This window comes from Cebus imitator, unplaced genomic scaffold, assembly GCF_001604975.1.
Source record: "Cebus imitator isolate Cc_AM_T3 unplaced genomic scaffold, Cebus_imitator-1.0 Scaffold85, whole genome shotgun sequence".
In the NCBI taxonomy this organism is placed as follows: Eukaryota; Metazoa; Chordata; class Mammalia; order Primates; family Cebidae; genus Cebus; species Cebus imitator.
Genome location: NW_016107400.1, coordinates 5,686,798 through 5,705,078, shown reverse-complemented (window position 1 = coordinate 5,705,078; position 18,281 = coordinate 5,686,798). Strand labels below are relative to the sequence as shown.

General features: G+C 39.7%; 1 protein-coding gene across 1 annotated transcript in view; it reads left to right on the top strand.

Moving 5' to 3' along the window:
* USP31 (ubiquitin specific peptidase 31) overlaps positions 1–18,281 on the top strand; it is a 77,855-nt gene that overhangs the window by 29,195 nt on the left and 30,379 nt on the right. The window contains exons 2-6 of the mRNA XM_017534386.2: positions 8,212–8,349; positions 9,595–9,683; positions 9,777–9,869; positions 10,478–10,613; positions 13,523–13,667. Coding sequence (XP_017389875.1) covers positions 8,212–8,349; positions 9,595–9,683; positions 9,777–9,869; positions 10,478–10,613; positions 13,523–13,667 — 601 coding nt within the window. The remainder of the gene's footprint in view (positions 1–8,211; positions 8,350–9,594; positions 9,684–9,776; positions 9,870–10,477; positions 10,614–13,522; positions 13,668–18,281) is intronic.

Sequence of the window (18,281 nt, the reverse complement as noted above, 5' to 3'; positions counted from 1 at the left end):
TAGCCTCTACCAGCAGAGCAGCTTGAGCAATGTAAGGTGAAGAACATCCCCTTTACATTACTGATGAGAGACAGATGTAGTTCTCCAAAGCCAGATCTTTGTCTCTGGTGTGTTTGCTTTCTCTAGCATCCTGGGACACTAGGGCAGGACGTTGTTCTTCGCATGCTGCAACTTGATCTTTCTACATAGTCTGCATTCCTCCTTTTGCCTCAAGTAATAACATCCCAATTAGATAAACTGCATTTTTGTTTCTGGGCCATATTTCAGTCATAGGAAGAAATACAAATTGCAACAAAACAAAAACCGCTTAACGAGGATTTATTTAAAAGCAAATAAATTCCCTGAACCCTCAGGGTTGGTGCTGCTGTAGTTCAGTCACACTTTATGTCTAATTGAGAATTGACATTTAGAATGAAGAACCTTAAGCCCTGTATGATGCTGAGTCCTGTATGGGGACAGATCATTTTAAGGTACTTTGTTGAACAAGGATTATGGACAAAAGTATTTTAAGGCTTTTTTAGTCAGCTAAGGTTGAAGAATGGTGATAACTGGCTGGGCACAGTGGCTCATGCCTGTAACCTCAGCACTTTGGGAGGCTGAACTGGTTGGATTACTTCAGGTCAGATGTTCGAGACCAGCCTGGCCAGTGGTGAAACCAGTCTCTACAAAAAATACAAAAATTGGCTGGGCATGGTGACTTGGACCTGTACTCCCAGCTACTTGAGAGGCTGAGGCAGGAGAATCGCTTGAACCGGGAGGTGGAGGTTGCAGTGAGCTGAGATTGTGCCACTGGACTCTAGCCTGGCCAACAAAGTGAGACTCTGTCTCAAAAAAAAAAAAAAAAGTGATAACTTTGAACAAGTTACTTGTTTCTCTGAGGCTACTTTTTTTCATCTATAAATAATTCTGCATAGGGAATTTCCTAAGGGTGAATTTATTTATTTTATTATTATTATTTTTTGAGACAGAGTCTTGCAGTGTCACCCAGGCTGGAGTGCAGTGGTGTGATCTCGGTTGACTGCAGCTTCTGCCTGCTGGATTCAAACGATCCTCCTGCTTCAGCCTCCAGAGTAGCTGGGGTTATAGGCATGAGCCATGGTACCCAGCCGTTAAGGGTGAATTTTATAGAAAATAACACCTATAAGCCGTAAGTGTAGTGCCTGATACAGTAGAAGCACTCAATAAGTATTAACTGTTACTGTTACTCTTTGCACCAAGCATTGTATTTTGTTTGCTAGGTATTGGGGAAGTAATATTGAGTACGACATTATTCCTGTTCACTGTCTAGTGATGCATGTGAGATGATCTGTCCTGGAGATATGAATAAAACATAATGTAACAAGTGACACAATGCACTTATGACAAAGGAGCCTCCCCTAAGTTTTGATACCTTTGGAAGTGAAACTCCGGAGCTTTTCCATTGTGGCTCTGTTTGTTCTCAGACTTGGCTTCACATTAGAAATAGTCTTTAAAAATAAGTCACACTTGAAAAAAAATTAGCCGTAGGCTGCTGCCAGGACATGGTTTTTATTTTTAGGTTTTCCCAGGTAATTCTCATGTGTAGCCAGGGTTGAGAACCAATGCTTTAGATATTTTCTCCTTTTCTTTCTCTTTGGCATTTTTAAGGATTATGTAGTATCATAGGATGATTTTTTTTTTTTTTGATTTTTTCAAACCTAACATAATAGCATCTGTATAGAGTTTTAGACTTCATAAAATGCTTTTATGATCTCATTAAAGCCTTATAGTAATCATTTTAGAAAAACATTATCATCACCATCCCCATTTTGCAGAAAAGATGACTGAGGCTCAGAGAAAACACGTTAAGTAAAAAATGGTAGAAAGGTTCGGCGTGGACTGACATCTATAGTCCCACCACTTTGAGAGGCTGAGATGGGAGGATCACTTGAAGTCAGGAGTTTGAGACCAGCCTTAGCCAATATGGTGAAACCCTGTCTCTACTAAAAATAAAAAAATTAGCTGGGCATGGTGGCATGCCTGTAGTCACAGTTACTTGAAGGCTGAGGCAGGACAATTGCTTGAACCTGGGAGGCAAAGGTTGCAGTGAGCCAAGATTGCACTACTGCACTCCAGCCTGGGTGGACAGAGCAAGACTCTGTCTCAAAAAAAAAAAAAGAAAAAAATCAAAAGTAGTAGAAAGAGGACTTGAACCCTGGTATTCATAATCCAATCTTTCTGTTTCTACTGCATTTCTAGAAGCAAGTTTCAACCATTGTGTAAATACTTACTTGGAAGTCTTCTCTTGCGACTTGTATAATCTGTTGCGAAAACTTTTGCTCATTGTTCATCTGGCTGAATCAACTTATAGGATATCCCTTTCACTATTTCTCCCCTTCATACTGGCTCTTGACCATACTTCAACCCTTAGATTTGTGGTTTCATCAGTCAGTTACAATTTCTTGAAATGTAGTAACCATTACTCAACCCCTTTATTAGAGCCTTTTCTTTTAGGTGAGGAATGTATACTTTCCTAGTTGTTACTCAGCAATGAGTCCTTGCCCCCAGGTCTTTGTGGTACATATGAGTTTGCTCAAAGTCTGACACTAATCTTATAGCAGTGCAGATATTCTTTGCTATCCAAATCTGTTTGATTCCTGAGTTTGGATCCTGAGAACTTGACTATGAGGGACACCTATACTTCAGTTATCTTGTGTTTGGCCTTTGTGTCTGGAAGGATCAGGAGGTCCGTACAGGTTGAGCATCCTAAATCTGACACTCTGAAATCTGAAATGTTCCAGAATTTGAAACTTTCTGAGCACTCACATGATGATCAAAATAAATGCTTATTGGAGCATTTTGGATTTTGAATTTTCAATTTGGGATACTCAGCTGGTAAGTATAATACAAATAATCCAAAATCCAAAAAAAGAAAAATTAACTCTGAAATACTTCTGGTTCTGAGCATTTTGGATAAGGGATACTCAACCTGTGCCAGGAATAACATGATTTTCCCTGTGGCCAAATGTGAAGAGAGTCCAGGGAATGTGTATGGCATTTGCTCCTGTCCTCATCAGGTTGTCTTTCCATCCATCCTGGATGGAAGACCCCTTTCCCTGTGCCTCATTTCTCTTTCGCTCCCCTCCCACCAGGGTCCCCTGCTTATCCTTCTCAGGAGGGAGAATGGATTTGAGGGGTGTGGTGGAGGCCATTCCAGCCCTAGGGGAAGTATGTGTGAAAGTCTGGAAGCCTTAGGCTTTCTTTCAAGGGCCTGTTATTGCCCCAACCAGCTAATACTAGGGACCTTTGAGTCTTATTTATGCCTTCTGTTGAAAGACTTCCCCTCAGAGAAGAAGATAAGAAAGGAGAACGGATGAAGGGCACAGAGGGCCCTATTTATTCTGTGTCCTAGTATGGCATACTATTGCATGGACACTATATTACCATTTTTTCATAGGTCATATCTGTTTTTACAGTATTCATCTCTTTGTACAAATCATTCCTTATGTTTTAGCTGATTATTCTTTATCAACATAGTAGGTGTCCTGAAAGTAAAATTCAAAAGATGAAACTTTTCTCAAGACAAGTGCCTATTATTTTATTTCCAGCAGCAGCCCAGAAACCAGATTTCACTTTTGGATAACACCTATAAACCCAGCTGTTTGCATTTCATCTATTTCTTTTTCTAAAAATGTAATACTATTGTCCTGAGTTCTTCTGGGTGTGTGTGTGTGTGTGTTTGGTCCATGATCACTGGAAACAAATTTTATGTTTCTTCTGGCATAGAATCAAAGAAAGTGGGCAGTGATTAGGTTTGATGAGTCTTGCAAGCTACCCTTCTTCTGAAAAGAGTAGCCCAACTCCCGATCATTCGTGTCAGACCAGTATTGCCACATCCATTTCCCATGGGTTGGAATCACCAGTGACCTACCATTGCTTTTTCTTCTTCCTGGGGTTAGGTGAAGATGTCTTGGACCAGTCAGTATCTTTTTCTGGGAGCCTGAGATGCATCGGCCTTTTTACTAGGGCTCTACAGGAAGAAAGACCCTCATAGTATCTAATTTTATGGCTCTTTTCTGACCCATGTTTCCAACTTTTTTTTCCTTTAAGAAAAAAAAAAAAACATTCTCTCTTTGAAGGGTAAGGAGAAATTTTGTGAAATTTGAAAATCTGGTAAGTGTTTTGCCTTTTATTTTATTCTTTAGTAACTATATGCTAAGGATCATCTCAACTGAGGGGAAAATTGGAGCAGTGGTCAAACTTGTTTGTAGTAAGATGTATAGGATTTAAGCCACGAGACTCAGTTTAATGTTTTTTCCAAGCAGAAACAGTAGACCCAAATTCTGTAAAATATACACAAATATATAAGATTCATTTTAAGAAGGTTTATGTTCTATTTTTTTTCTCTTTTATTTTTATTTATTTTAAATAGAGACGGGGTCTCAATGTGTCACCCAGGTTGGTCTTGTACAGGGCTCAAGCCCTTCTCTGTCTTGGCCTTCCAGAGTGCCAAGATTACAGGCACGAGCCAAGACACCTGGCCCACATTCTACTGTCCATAGAAATGACATATTTAAATAATTTTTCAGATTGTACCAATGCTTCTATTTACAGATGACATTGATAACGTTTTCAAAACTGCAAAAATGCAGAAAAATTAATATAGGACATCAAATAAACTAAGGTTTAATTATGAAAAAAAATTGTAAAAAGCAAATCAAAGCAGCATCAGATATGACCAAAAATGTAAACCAGATCACTTGCTGGGACTCTTGGGGAGGTTGGGTAAAGATTTGGGATGCAGGGGTCTCATCTACTTATTTGGTAGACCAGGAGTCGAATCACAGGTTCAGTGAGTTGCCTCCGATACAGTGGTTTGTGGCAGAGCCAGAGCTTGAATTTGGGATTCTTGACTCCTACTGTTTTTCTTTTTTCTGTGACACATACTAAAGGATTGGCCTTTAGATTCTTCTATGTTTTGTTTTGTCTGGGGAAGAAGTAAGATAAGTAGTCCCCTGGGTATCTGCAGTGGGAAGAAGTTACCATTGTGAGGGATAGAAAGAGGCGCTTTTATGTTTGCGTATTGAGATTTTCTTTTCCTTAAATTTCCTTTAGGGTGTGATGTAGTGATTTAGGGTGGGGTTGACCCAGAATAGATTTTGCCCTAATAAGAGGTTTTCGGACGTCCTATTGCCTGTTTCGTCGTGCCCAACAAACATCTTGTTGAACAGCCTTGACACTCTGCCTTAGAACACAGCAATTGGTGGAGAAGTGTGGATGAGTTGAAGTGATAGTGGCCAGAACTGCAAATAAATTTAATGCAGTCTTGATAATTGAATGTGGTCTCCACCCTGAATTCTGAATGGATGCTGTGTATAAAATAGCTGCTTTGAAACATTTGAGTTTGATTTCAGTTGATTGGTTTTTTTTTTTTTTTGGAATGTCTATGTTGAAAATTTTCTTTTTTTTTTCCTAATTGGAAGAAAATGAAAGAGAGGATTTGGAACCGAAGCTTGCTATACTTTTGGCAGTTTGTGTGACCCAACTATATGCCACGAGATTGTCAATACCCCTGCTATACCTAAGAGCTCTTTTTGGCAGTTGTCCTCTACTTTCTTTACAAAACAAACTCAAAAAACCAGGTTCCCTGCCTTCCTGTCTCTAGCTTGTCTGCATCCAGGACTATCTTTTCCTCTTTCTCTTCCATCTCTCCTACCTTCTGTTTAAGGCTAATTCCTTTACAGCCTTGTTTAAATCAATCTCTCCTTCTCCCCTTACCAAAGAATCACTTTTTTTTTTTTCGTATGAGTCTCACTGTGTTGCCCAGGCTGGAGTGTAGTGATGTAATCTGGGCTCACTACAACCTCTACCTCCTGAGTTCAAGCAATTCTCCTGCCTCAGCCTCCTGTGTAGCTGGGATTACAGGTGCGCACCACCATGTCTGGCTCATTTTTCTATTTTTAGTAGAGACAGAGTTTCACCATATTGGCTAGGCTGGTCTCTAACTCCTGATCTCAGGTCATCTGCCCACCTCTGCCTCCCAAAGTGCTGGGATTACAGGTGTGAGACACCGCGCTCAGACCAAATAATCACCTTTATTCAGATATCTCCTTTCTGTTAGCTCCTTCCCTTAGCATGTTGGTCCCTCTGCTCCCTAAAGTCCCCTCTAGATGGTCACAGTGTCTTTCCTCCAGTCTTTTATAACTAAGGTCTTTGGTTATGAAGAATGATCTCTGGCAGTAAACCTTTGCCTTTTCATTTCTTATAATTGTCTCTGATAAAGATTCTGCTTCATTGAGATTGCATGGGCAAGCAACCTCTTAATTTGCTATTCCATAGGATCTGCCTCAGAGCCTGTCTGACTTGACTTTTCTGCAGTAGTTTTCATTGTTGCTTCCGTTCCTGTGGAGGTTTGTTTTTCCTCACTTGTATGGTGCCACTTTCTCCTGGCTGCTACCTCTTTGCTTCTTCGCGGGCAGCTTTTCTGTGACCTTTCCCAGTGTTTAAGGTTCTGTCCCTGCTGCTTCCTTTTCTCACCAGATATTCCCTGGGTTCTCTTTCATGTGATAGGCGTATGCTGCTCTGATTCACATTTCCAGCTCAGATCTCTTTCCTGAGCACCAGATTTAACCTCACTTGGAATCATATTGATACCTCAAATGTAGCTTGTTCAAAACTGTGGTCCCCTAATCTCTTCCTCTGGTTTCATTATCTACCTAAGTCAGAAATGGGAGACCTTGCTGTCATCCTTGCTTTCCTCTTTCAATCCATCAGACTAGTTTCACCCACCTCTTTTCTCCCTCATTTATTCATTTAGTCATTTAGTTATATCAATTTATACTTATTTATTTTATATTTTGGGTTGCAACCCAATATTATTTATTCTGTTGATCAAATTGTCCAGCTTTGGCTGTTGGAAGCTCTTTTAGGTTGATTTCTTTGTCCCTTTGACATGTCCCTGTCTCAGCCGTAGAATTGGCTATTTCTCCACGGAGCCCTAGTTTTATACTGGGAAATGGTATTAGAAACTAAGGTCTGGGCGTTGGATGTGCATGTTGTTACTGGAGTGTCACTGCTTCTGTGCCTTTCAGTGTACAGATATATGGATATGAACCCAAGTATATATAAATATCTGTAATTGTTTATCTGTTCATCTTTATATTAAGCTAAATATAAGTTTATACTAGGCCGGGTGCGGTGGCTCATGCCTGTACTCCAAGCACTTTGGAGGCCAAGGTGGGCGGATCACCTGAGGCCAGGAGTTCCAGACCAGCCTGACCAACATGGTGAAACCCCATCTTTAAAATAAATAAATAAATAAAATAAAAAAAGAGCTTATACTGACTTTAGCAGATTCATTGCCATCTCTCCTTCTTATCTGTAACTTTCCTCTCTATGAGAAACTTGGCATCCATCACCACTATCCCATCATGTTACACTGTAAGCATGGACTTCCTCCATGTCCCCCTCACTAGGCTGTGTGAGTATCTTAGATACTTATTAAATCTTTGTTGATTAGTGATGAATCTTGAAATTGTAATGTATCTTACATAGTAAAAGTTTAGCATTTTAGCAAAAGCAATGTAAATGAATCTTGTAAAGTTCCAAACAAAACTTTTAACTGCTTTCTTATGTAATATCTGTTAATTGTAGAAAATATGAAAAGTGAGAAGGAAAAAATGCACCTGTAATTCTGTCGCCCAGAGATAACACTTAATACTTTGGTACATGTCATTTTAGAACTTTTTCTTTATATGTATATGTCTACACCCCCTAAACGATTTTTACAAGAATAAATTCACATTTCACACTACATATTTATAGCCTTTTTTTCACTTAATATAATATTTTTTAAGGATGTCATATAGTTGTATCATAATTTAACTGTCTTTACTGTTTCACCTCCTACTCTAAACCAATTCCCCTTTTTAAGATGTGCAAATTATTACCAATTATTTGCTTTTATAAACCCTGATGAATATTTTCTTAGAAGTCTTGACAGGCTGTTCTCATGGTTTCTTTAGATAGACTTCTAAAAGTAGGATTGCTGGATTAAATGTATTTTGAGGATTCTGGTACATGTTTCTAGGGGTGAGGTTTTTACATTGGCATCTGTTTTTACTTTGCACTTCTCCTGGGAAGTACTCTTTAACACCCTTGAGATCTTTCATCCCTTTTGGGATTATGAATAAATATACATTTTTTAAAGCCAGGAACTCACAACTGTTCATCCTGATTTATTTACCTGCATAGACTGTTGTGTCAAAGAATGCACTGCAGTACCGGGGAAATTCTCAGCATGATGCTCAGGAGTTTCTGCTGTGGCTTTTGGACCGAGTTCACGAAGACCTCAACCATTCAGTGAAGCAGAGTGGCCAGCATCCTCTGAAGGTAAGGATGCACGCTGCCCTAGGGCAGTTAGCTAGCCACGAGAGCCTGTAGATTCTTCTACTGAGGACATGTTGCATTGCATTAATACAATGAAATTGACTAAGCTCTGGGTGAGTATAATATTCAATGGATACTTAAAGGACCTTTCACTTTGTTTACTACTATGCTGGCAGTGTAAGATACAAGAGCTGTTGTCCCCAAGAAATTTATAGTCTAATGAGAGGGGAAATATTTGCATGTATGGTGAACTTTAGATTAAAATTAAGTGATCCCATTTCACTAAACTTTTTAAAGCAGAATATATTTGCTTTCTATTCTAATAAGACACATACTCTGTAGTTCACTGGAATGAATACACAATCACAAAGGAAACATATGGATTTTTTCTGCTGTTAGGATTGGATTTGACCATAGGACCCCCAGAATGTTCTTACTGAGAAACATAGTGATTAATTCTTAATTTTATACATGTAGTCTTAAAAATGTGGGTAAAATGATTTATATAATAGAAAAAAAATTAAGACTAAAGAGTTGCTTCCCTTGGGCAGCTTTTAAGTTTTTGATAATTCTGCTCTGTACTTCAAATTTTAAATTTCCAGGTTTGGTGAGTTGTTAAATTATTCTGATTCAAGGTCCTTTTGTGCCTGAACACTCTATTCTGTCATATGATTATATGTGTGTGGCTGACTCTCCCACCAAATTGAGATATCCTCAAGGTCAGGCACTCGGTCTTAATATCTTTGTATCATAATGTCCTGTACAGTGCTCTGTGCATGTGGTAGTAGGTGCTCAGTAACTGTTAGGTGGAGGGACATGAAAAGTTAAATAGAACATGAAGTAGAGTGTGATTAGGCACCAACATAGACTGCACAGCTAATCAGTCCTGGGGATTTAGGCATGGGCAGCATTAGTAGTTTTAAAGTGATTGGGGATACTTCCTGGAGGAGGTTGGGGTGGGGGCTTCAAGAATTGGAGGGACACTGGAGCATCCTGGGGAAGGAGAGCTGCCCAGCTGCCTGAGTGCGGTATAGAGATGATTGCTGGCAGAGTCTGTAAGGAGATGAGTCCACGAGACCCATATCCTGCTTGCTGTGTTCTGGCTCCTTTAGCAGGTGCCTGTCACTGAAGTATCTGGACTTGATGCGTAGTCTGTAAAGGAAGTCAAGGACATTTGTAACTCTCTAGGTTCATCTTTAACCAAGAATTGATCCTTCTGGTCTGTGAAATTGTACTTTTTCTTTTTAGCCACCGTCAGAGACTGATATAATGCCTGAGGGACCATCTTTCCCTGTCTGTAGCACTTTTGTACAAGAACTCTTTCAAGCGCAGTACAGGTATGAGCAAATCAGATATTCCCACTTACTTTGCTTACTTGACGTAGTTCTGGGTGCTTTTAATGTTGAGTGTCTTACCTTTTTGTTTTGAAGATCTTCTTTGACATGTCCTCATTGTCAGAAACAGAGCAACACTTTTGATCCATTCCTCTGCATTTCTTTGCCAATTCCACTACCCCACACAAGGTAAGGATGGATTTAGTAAAATGAAGACTGTATTTTCTTATAGTATTCCTTTTCCTCTGTAGGCTCCTATTAGGTTATCTTATTTAGACAGGTAAGAGGATTAACAGTGGGATTGAATACAGTCATTGCTGCAAACATACAAGAATAAATGCCCACCTGAGTTTGCAGGGTGAGTAGGCACATGAGGCAAGCAGGGGCTGTGTAGTCTGGCCCAATTTGTCATCTACACATAATATCGGGGGTGGGGGAGAGCTGTTGAGTGACTTCAGGATTCTCTGGAGACCTTACTTTACATTTCTTATTCCTTAATTGCTTTATTTTAAACAGTTTCTCAACATTTCCAGGAGTTAGGCTGTTTTAAAGAAAATACAAAGCACAGAATCAAGTATAGATACATTTTTGTTTTATGAAGATTGCCTTTTTCAAAGATCTTGATGACTGTTTGATAGTTCTACTTAGAGCCAAATGAAATTTTTCCATCCAGCTTCCGAGTAACAGTGTGGGTTAGCTTTGGTTTTGTGTTGATTTCAGCTCAGGCTTGGTTTGCATCTTTTATATTTTAGTTGAAATAAGTGACTAATGAGAAGATCTGACTTTGATCTGTACAGGCCTCTCTATGTCACTGTAGTGTATCAAGGGAAATGTTCTCACTGCATGAGGATTGGTGTGGCTGTGCCTCTGTCTGGGACTGTCGCCAGACTTCGGGAAGCAGTGTCTATGGAAACAAAGATCCCCACTGATCAGGTAATAAGTCTGCTAAGTCCAGCTATACATGAGCCACAAAAGCATCGCTTTCTGTCTTCTTGGAATTTTTTACAGTTCTTTGCCAAGTACGATTAGATGGCGATTTAAAACCAGCTGCATTTAGAGTTGAGGGGAAAAAAATCAAGACCCAAAAGAGTAAAGTGTACAGAGGAACCTTTCATGTTTCATTTAATTGTATAGATAATTTTAAAAGCTGTGACTTTACATTCAGACCTTCTTGTAGCTTTGTTCATAAGGTATAATTAACCCTTCTGAAATCATCCCTGTGGATGTATATGTGAGCAGTAGAGCATCCTTGCAGTATTTGACAGTCAAAGAGGCTTCGAAAAATTGAGCAGTGACACTAGAAAACCCCTTCTCATTGTGGTGATAAGAGTGGACATCTTGCTAGTACAGTGTTTTGTACGTGATGCTCAATATGTTTTGCTTTTTCATTACGGCTGGATCAGAGTCTGTTACCTTGTTTAGATCAGAGAAAGGAAAGTTGTGCCCATGCCCCTTTTTGGGATACATGTTCGATAAGCAGTTACGTTGAAATTGACCAAAAATACTTTTGACCTGTTTGTGACTTGACATGTTTTTGCATATAGTTTTTACTCAATTTACTGTGATTATTTTATTTGGGAAAACATTCTGTATTTAAGATTTATTAAGGAAAAATGACTCAGTAGCTAAATACCTTTCCCTACATAGCAGCTTCTGGAACCTACTATGTAATCCCTGGAATAATAAAGGTGTTTTGTACTTTGGCCTCATGTGGCCTCATTTGGGAAGTTACCACAGTAAAACAAATACAACCAGCAGTGTTGCCTTAATATAGCAAATATCTCATATTTTTGCAGGCCAGGTATTGGCATGTTGGTAAAATGTTCATATTCTTTCTTACTCTGAAAAGCTCATTAACTCTTTCTCTTCCTCAGGATGAGGGAAAGGCAGAAAAAGAGGGAGCAAGGCTTCGGTGGTGTCCGGGGCAAATCTGGTTGTGTCTTTACAGCTTCCAGCACTGTCTGCTCCTTTTGCATGTGGTTTAAATTGTTGAAATAATTGCAAGTGTGCTTTTGACCTCAGTTTGCTGAAGAGAGTGAATTTTGCTTGCATGTTTACCAGCAGAAAAACAACATGATCGTTAAATTCATTAGGAGGAAAATATGCCAGGAATATTTTTGCTGGACTATTTGTGGAATATACCACCAACCCCTTTTACTTGGTAGATTTGCAGAGTGTTAGTGCTGGTAGAGGGGACCGCAGCGGTCCTGTCCAACTCCCTTATTTGAAAGAGGCTCAGAGAAGCCATGTGACTTGTTCAGGTTTGCAGGGCTGGTTGGTGGTAGGCCGGACTGGAACCTATGTGCCCAATCCAGTGCGGCTTAGAATGTAATGAAGTCTTTAAATGTCTCCAGTGTTCTCTCCATCTGTTGTTTCTCTGTATTGCTTGACTGATTGATTGAATGATTGAGACAGGGTCTTACTCTGTTGCCCAGGCTGGAGTGCAATGGTACAATCATGGCTCACTGCAGCTTCAACCTTGTGGGCTCAAGTGATCCTCCCACCGCAGCCTCCCGAGTAGTGGGGATGACAAGCACACACCACTATGCCCAGCTAATTTTTGTATTTTTTATAGAGACGAGGTTTTGTCATGTTGCCCAGGCTGGTCTTGAACACCTGGCCTCAAACATTCCTTCTATCTTGGTCTCCCAAAGTGATGGGATTACAGGCTTGAGCCACCATGCCTGTCCTGTTTTTCTGTTTTATTGTAAAATACTCAACCATTTCAGAAATCTAACAGAAAGAGGAAGTAGCTCATATTAGGTATCTTAGCGCTAAGGGTTGCTAACTTTAATCCTATGTTCATTTAGATTTTTTCCATGCATATACTATATTATTTTATAAAAGTAGAATCATTTATACATACTTTTTTTTTACCTTGCTTTTAGATCTTTGCATGTTAGTGCAAATATATATAGTTTATTCTTTTTAGTAGCTTTATATTCCAGTAGGGCTATAATATATTTAACTACTTAGTATTTTTGGACATTTGAGTTGATTTTTTTTTTTCAATACAAATATCGATGGTTTAGCCTGAAAAATGGAAAATTAAATGATGTGGGAGAAAGCCTCAGAGTCATTGTGGACTCTTCCTTGACATGAGGCTGAATAGTTGTAGAACTTTTAGGCAAGTCTCTTGGCTTCTCTTCTTCCAGTGACATGGGGGAGTTAGATGTTATGATCTCCTGGTTCTCTTCTACATCAAAACTTAGAGGAACTCTGGAGTTAGAGTCATAGAGTTCTGACATCAGAGTGCAGGTGTCCGTTAGTGTCCGTGGGGATTGGTTGTAGGAACCCCTGCACTAGGATACCAAAATCCACAGTGTTTTAATCCCTTTTATAAAATGGCACAGTATTTGCATGGAACCTAAACATATCATACTGTGTACTTTATTTTTACTTTTTATTTTATGAATACATAATAGTTGTACCTCCAATATACTTTAATTCATCTCTAGATAACTTATAATATTTAATGCAGTGTAAATGCTATGTAGACAGTTGTTATGCTATATTGTTTATAAAGTAATGACAAGGAAAAAAAGGCTATCTGTTCAGTATACATTCAATCATCCTTTTCTTTTCTTCTGAATGTTTTTGATCTGCAATTGGTTGAATCCACAGATGTAGAACCCACAGATGACTGTATATTGTTATATAATTACAGAGGATATTGTGCTTCCAAGATTCTCTCATTAAAGTCAAAGTAAGCATTGTGAGATGTTTCAAAGCTCTCTCAGACCACTGCCAGTCCTGATTGTCTGGAAAAGTTGATATAATTGGGAGATCAATTAGTATTGAATTTCCAGTTACCCAATTGTTTATATTTTTCCTATTTTTAGATTGTGTTAACGGAAATGTACTATGATGGGTTCCATCGTTCCTTCTGTGATACAGACGACCTGGAAACAGTCCATGAAAGCGACTGCATTTTTGCCTTTGAGACTCCTGAAATATTTAGACCTGAAGGAATTCTCAGTCAGAGAGGTAAAAATGAGCACCTGTTTTAATAATGCCACCTGGGTTTGCAGGTTTAACTATCATCTACCCTTTTAGATGTCTATTGTATGATGATATACATTAAAAAAATTGTAAAATACACATAATTTTTTAAATGATGGTATAAATCTTAGAGTAATATTTTCCTAGAAGAAACCACCTCTTACTGTTTTAGGCAAAGATATATCCATTGTTTAGTTGGGATAATCTGTTACTGAGATTCAGGACTGACTGTGACCTCCCTTAAGTAGCCTTTTTGGCATCTTATCATGGCATTCAGGAGGATAAACTATGCCAGAACTTTTTTTTTGTTTTTAATTTTGCTATATCAGCTCTTAAGATTCTAACGTTTTTGCTATAGAATGTTTTCTTGGTACCCACTTTTAAGAAATTTGCATGTAACTTTTCACTGATAGGCAGCAAAATGAAGTAAAACTATGGATAATATTGTTACTCTTACTGTGGTTTGGGCTGTGATTTGGAACTTAGCTTGGTCTCCCCACTGTGCTTGAAGTTACTGGGTTATTCTGATTTTAAGAGTTATCAAGCAACTTAGACCTTGTTCCTGGCCACAGTATTCTTCAGGGTTCCTCCTGGGGTTCCTTTTCTTTTTGCTCTACCCTGGTGGTTATAAATGCATCAGTGTTACTTGGGAACTGATCAGAAATAGAAATTCTGGGTCCCTACTCCATACCTAGTAAAGGAGAAACTCTCGTAAACAAGCTCTCTAGGTGATTGTGATGCAAGCCAAAGAGAGAACTGCTGCTGTTATTAGGATTTTCCACTGCCTTGATTTTTTTTTTTTTTTTTTGAGATGGAGTTTTGCTCTTGTTACCCAGGCTGGAGTGCAATGGCACGATCTCGGCTCACTGCAACCTCCGCCTCCTGGGTTCAGGCAATTCTCCTGCCTCAGCCTCCTGAGTAGCTGGGATTACAGGCATGTGCCACCATGCCCAGCTGAATTTTTGTATATTTAATAGAGACGGGGTTTCACCATGTTGACCAGGATGGTCTCGATCTCTTGACCTCGTGATCCACCCGCCTCGGCCTCCCAAAGTGCTGGGATTACAGGCTTGAGCCACTGTGCCCGGCCTGCCTTGATTTTTTGAACTGAATTCACCCTGTAGACTCTACTTTTCTTTGGTTCCCGTTCCATTCCTTGACTTCCACCTTCCCACTGGAATTTCTAATTAGAAATCCTGCAGGCATCTTGCTCTTAGCACTTCTTTCTTAGATTGGTTGCTCCTGCATTTTTTCTAGAAATAATGGCACTATTACCCTCCTCTTCACTCGAACTGGATCCAAGCTTGATGACTTCTTCAAAATTCTCATAGAACTGTTGATACACACTGCATATTTCCTCTTTATTCTACTGCCACTGGCATGGCTCAGGACAGTCTCAACTGAGATTTTCCAGTAAGTTCTTTTATCTTTATCACTGAGCTTTTTCCAGTCCAGTTATTTCTCCACAGACACAGTTCTGATCATGTTACATGCTACTGATTTACCAGTGGTTCCTCTTTTCTAAGATTAAATCTAAACACCTTGAAAGGAACATAACCCCTTGTGATTTGGTCCTTGCCTTTCTTTCTAGCCTCTGTACTCCATTTCCTCTCCTTCTTCACGTCCTCTCTTTCACGTTACTCTTTGTTTCTCAGACATGCCATGTGCTTTTCCACGTTCCCTGCCGTTTGCTATGGTGAGGATTCACTTCTTCAGCTTCCGTCTTGTTAGCTACTGCTTTGTCTCCCCAAGGCACCTTCCAGTCTTCCCATCCTGCTAAGCTCTAAGAAGCCACTATTCAGCTTTGTCTCTTTTTTTGTTTTTGAGACAGAGTCTTACTCTGTCGCCCAGGCTGGAGTGTAGTAGCACGATATTGGCTCACTGCAGCGTCAGCCTCCCAAGTAGCTGGGATCACAGGCATGTGCCACTATGCCCAGCTAATTATTGTATTTTTAGTAAAGATGGGGTTTTACCATATTGGTCAGCCTGGTCTCAAACTCCTGACCTCAAGTGATCCGCAGGCCTCAGCCTCACAAAGCGCTGGAATTACAGTCACCACACCCGGCTCACTATTCTACTTTCTGTTTCTACAGATTTCCTGAGTCTAGACTTCTATATGAATGGAATCATAAAATATATGGTATTTTGTGACTGGCTTTACTTAGTGTGATGTTTTCAAGATTCATTCCTGTTGTAGTATATATCATACTTAATTCCTTTTTGTGGCCAAATATTTTATTGTTTGAATAGGTCACATTTTGTTTATTCATTGCTAATGAACATGTGGGTTGTTTTCACCTTCTGGCTAGTATGAATAATGCTGCTGTGAATGTGCCACACAAGTTTTTGTGTGGACTTATGTTTTCTTTTCTTTTCATACCTGGGCATAGAACCGCTGGGTTGTGCGGTAACTCTGTGTTTACTCATTTAGGGGAACTTACAGACTGTTTCCCAAAGTGGCTGCACCATGTTACATTTTTATCAGCAGTGTCTGAGGGTTCCATTTTCTCTACATCCTCACCAACAGTTGATTATTATCTAACTTTTTTATTTTAGCCATCATAGTGGATATGAAGTGGTATTCATTATGGTTTTGATTTGTGCTTGTGACTGACATGATGTTGATCATCTTTTCCTGTGCTTATTGGCCATTTGTATGTTGTCTTTGGAAAAACGTCTATTCAAATCTTTTGCCCATTTAAAAATTGCTTTGTTTGCTTTTTGTTGTCGACTTTTAGGAATTTTCACATATGCTGAATACTAGACCCTTATCAGATATATGATTTGCAAATATATTCTCCCATCCTGTGGGTGGTCTTTTAACTACCTGATAATGTCCTCTGAAACACGAAAGTCCTTAGTTTTGTTGAAGTCCAGTTTATCTATTTTTTGTTGTCGTTGCTTGTGCTTTTATTGTCATATCTAACGTTTTATCAAATCCAAAGTCATAAAGATTTACCTCATACTTTCTTTTAAGAGTTTTATAGTTTTAGCTCTTACATTTAGTTTTTTGAACTATTTCGCGTTAATTTTTTATGTTGTTTAAGGTAAGGGCCCAACATTATTCTTTCGTGGTGGCTGTCAAGTTGTCCCACTTAGCTGACTTTTCAAGCAGATAGTTAAATTTCCATGAATGGGATAACTGAAATGGCAGAAGCCTCATTGGATTTTTCTGTGAGGGTCCAAACCAGAACTGTGGACAGCCCTGCAGAGGGGTCAGCTTAGTAGTTGTGTTAGCATAAGGGAGATTAGCACCTGGGCTTTGTGTCAGACCCAGGGAGACTGCTGCTTCCTAGCTTAACCAGTTTTTTTAAATTTTAGTTTCTTTACATGATGTGCAGAGGAAAAATCACTACCTTGATAGTGTTGATGTCAAGATTGTATGAGGTTGGGCATGTCAGACATTCCACAGGGACTGGCTATAGTAAGTCTTCAATAAATGGAAGTACTTTTATATTTCTGGTTATTGCTTCCAGTGTTCTGTTACTGGTAACACAATGTTGAGGTGACCTTCTTTGCTCCAGCAGTAAATGAATCAATTACAAATATTTTTGCACACTTGTAGATAACTTTTACTGTGATTGGCATGAGTGGTAAATATAAAATAAGCATAATTTAGGTTTTTGGTACTATCTGAACAGAGATTTATTGAAGTTATTTAGTGAAGATAATGTGGGAGGTACTGATGACCACAAAGAATAAGGCCAAACTCTCGCCCTCAAAAATTTCACCATCTAGTGAGCTCTTTATGATAGTTTAGCCTTGGTCAGTTTATGTAGGAGTATTATCTGTTTTCAAAGGAAAGTATAAATGGAAGTATTGGGAAACCTTAGTGGGAGCTACTAAGACTGCTTGGGCTGGATTGGGATGGTGCCACAGGGGAGGGGACAGATTTGAATGTAAAGAATGGATGGGCCATCCAAGGCAGAGAAGGGTGGAAGAAAGGCCTTGCAGTTTCAGTATGAGGGAGGGGCAGAAGGCAGAGTGTGATGGGCTAAGGAATAAGCAGAAAGCCAGAGAGGGAGTCAGGGAATGTCTTCCCCTTTTGACCTTAGTGTAAAATGTAGGCGGTAGAGTGTGCTCAATCCTTAAAAAGTGAAGGGGCATTTTCTTCTGAGACAGGAGGAAGGGGTACTGTGGGTGAAGATGGAGACATTCAAAGTGGAGGAGAGGGAAGGTGAAGTGGTTTGGATCAGGAAGACTTAATTCCAGCAAGGTTGACAGAGTGAGTGGAGGTGTGTTTGGGCACTTGAACAGAATGAAGTGTTGTGGAGCAGGGAGGAGTGCAGCTGCTGCGCCGACCCTGGGCTGGTGTCCCCCTCAGCACCACCTTGTGTTGAGGGGACCACCTGACCCTCCCTTCTTGCTGTTTTTGCTAGGGTCTTTCTTCTGCCCACCCCTTAAAGTTTGGCGTTCCCAGGGGTCCTGTTTCCTGTTCTCATCCTCCGTCTTAGTCATGACCCTCTCCTTGGCCTGTCTGTTCAGCACTCATGGTTTGAACCAGCATGCTTGTATCCTATCTATCTCTATGCCTGCCATACATCCTGCTTCTGACCTGTACATCCAGACGTTTACTTACTACCTTCACCTCAACTGTTC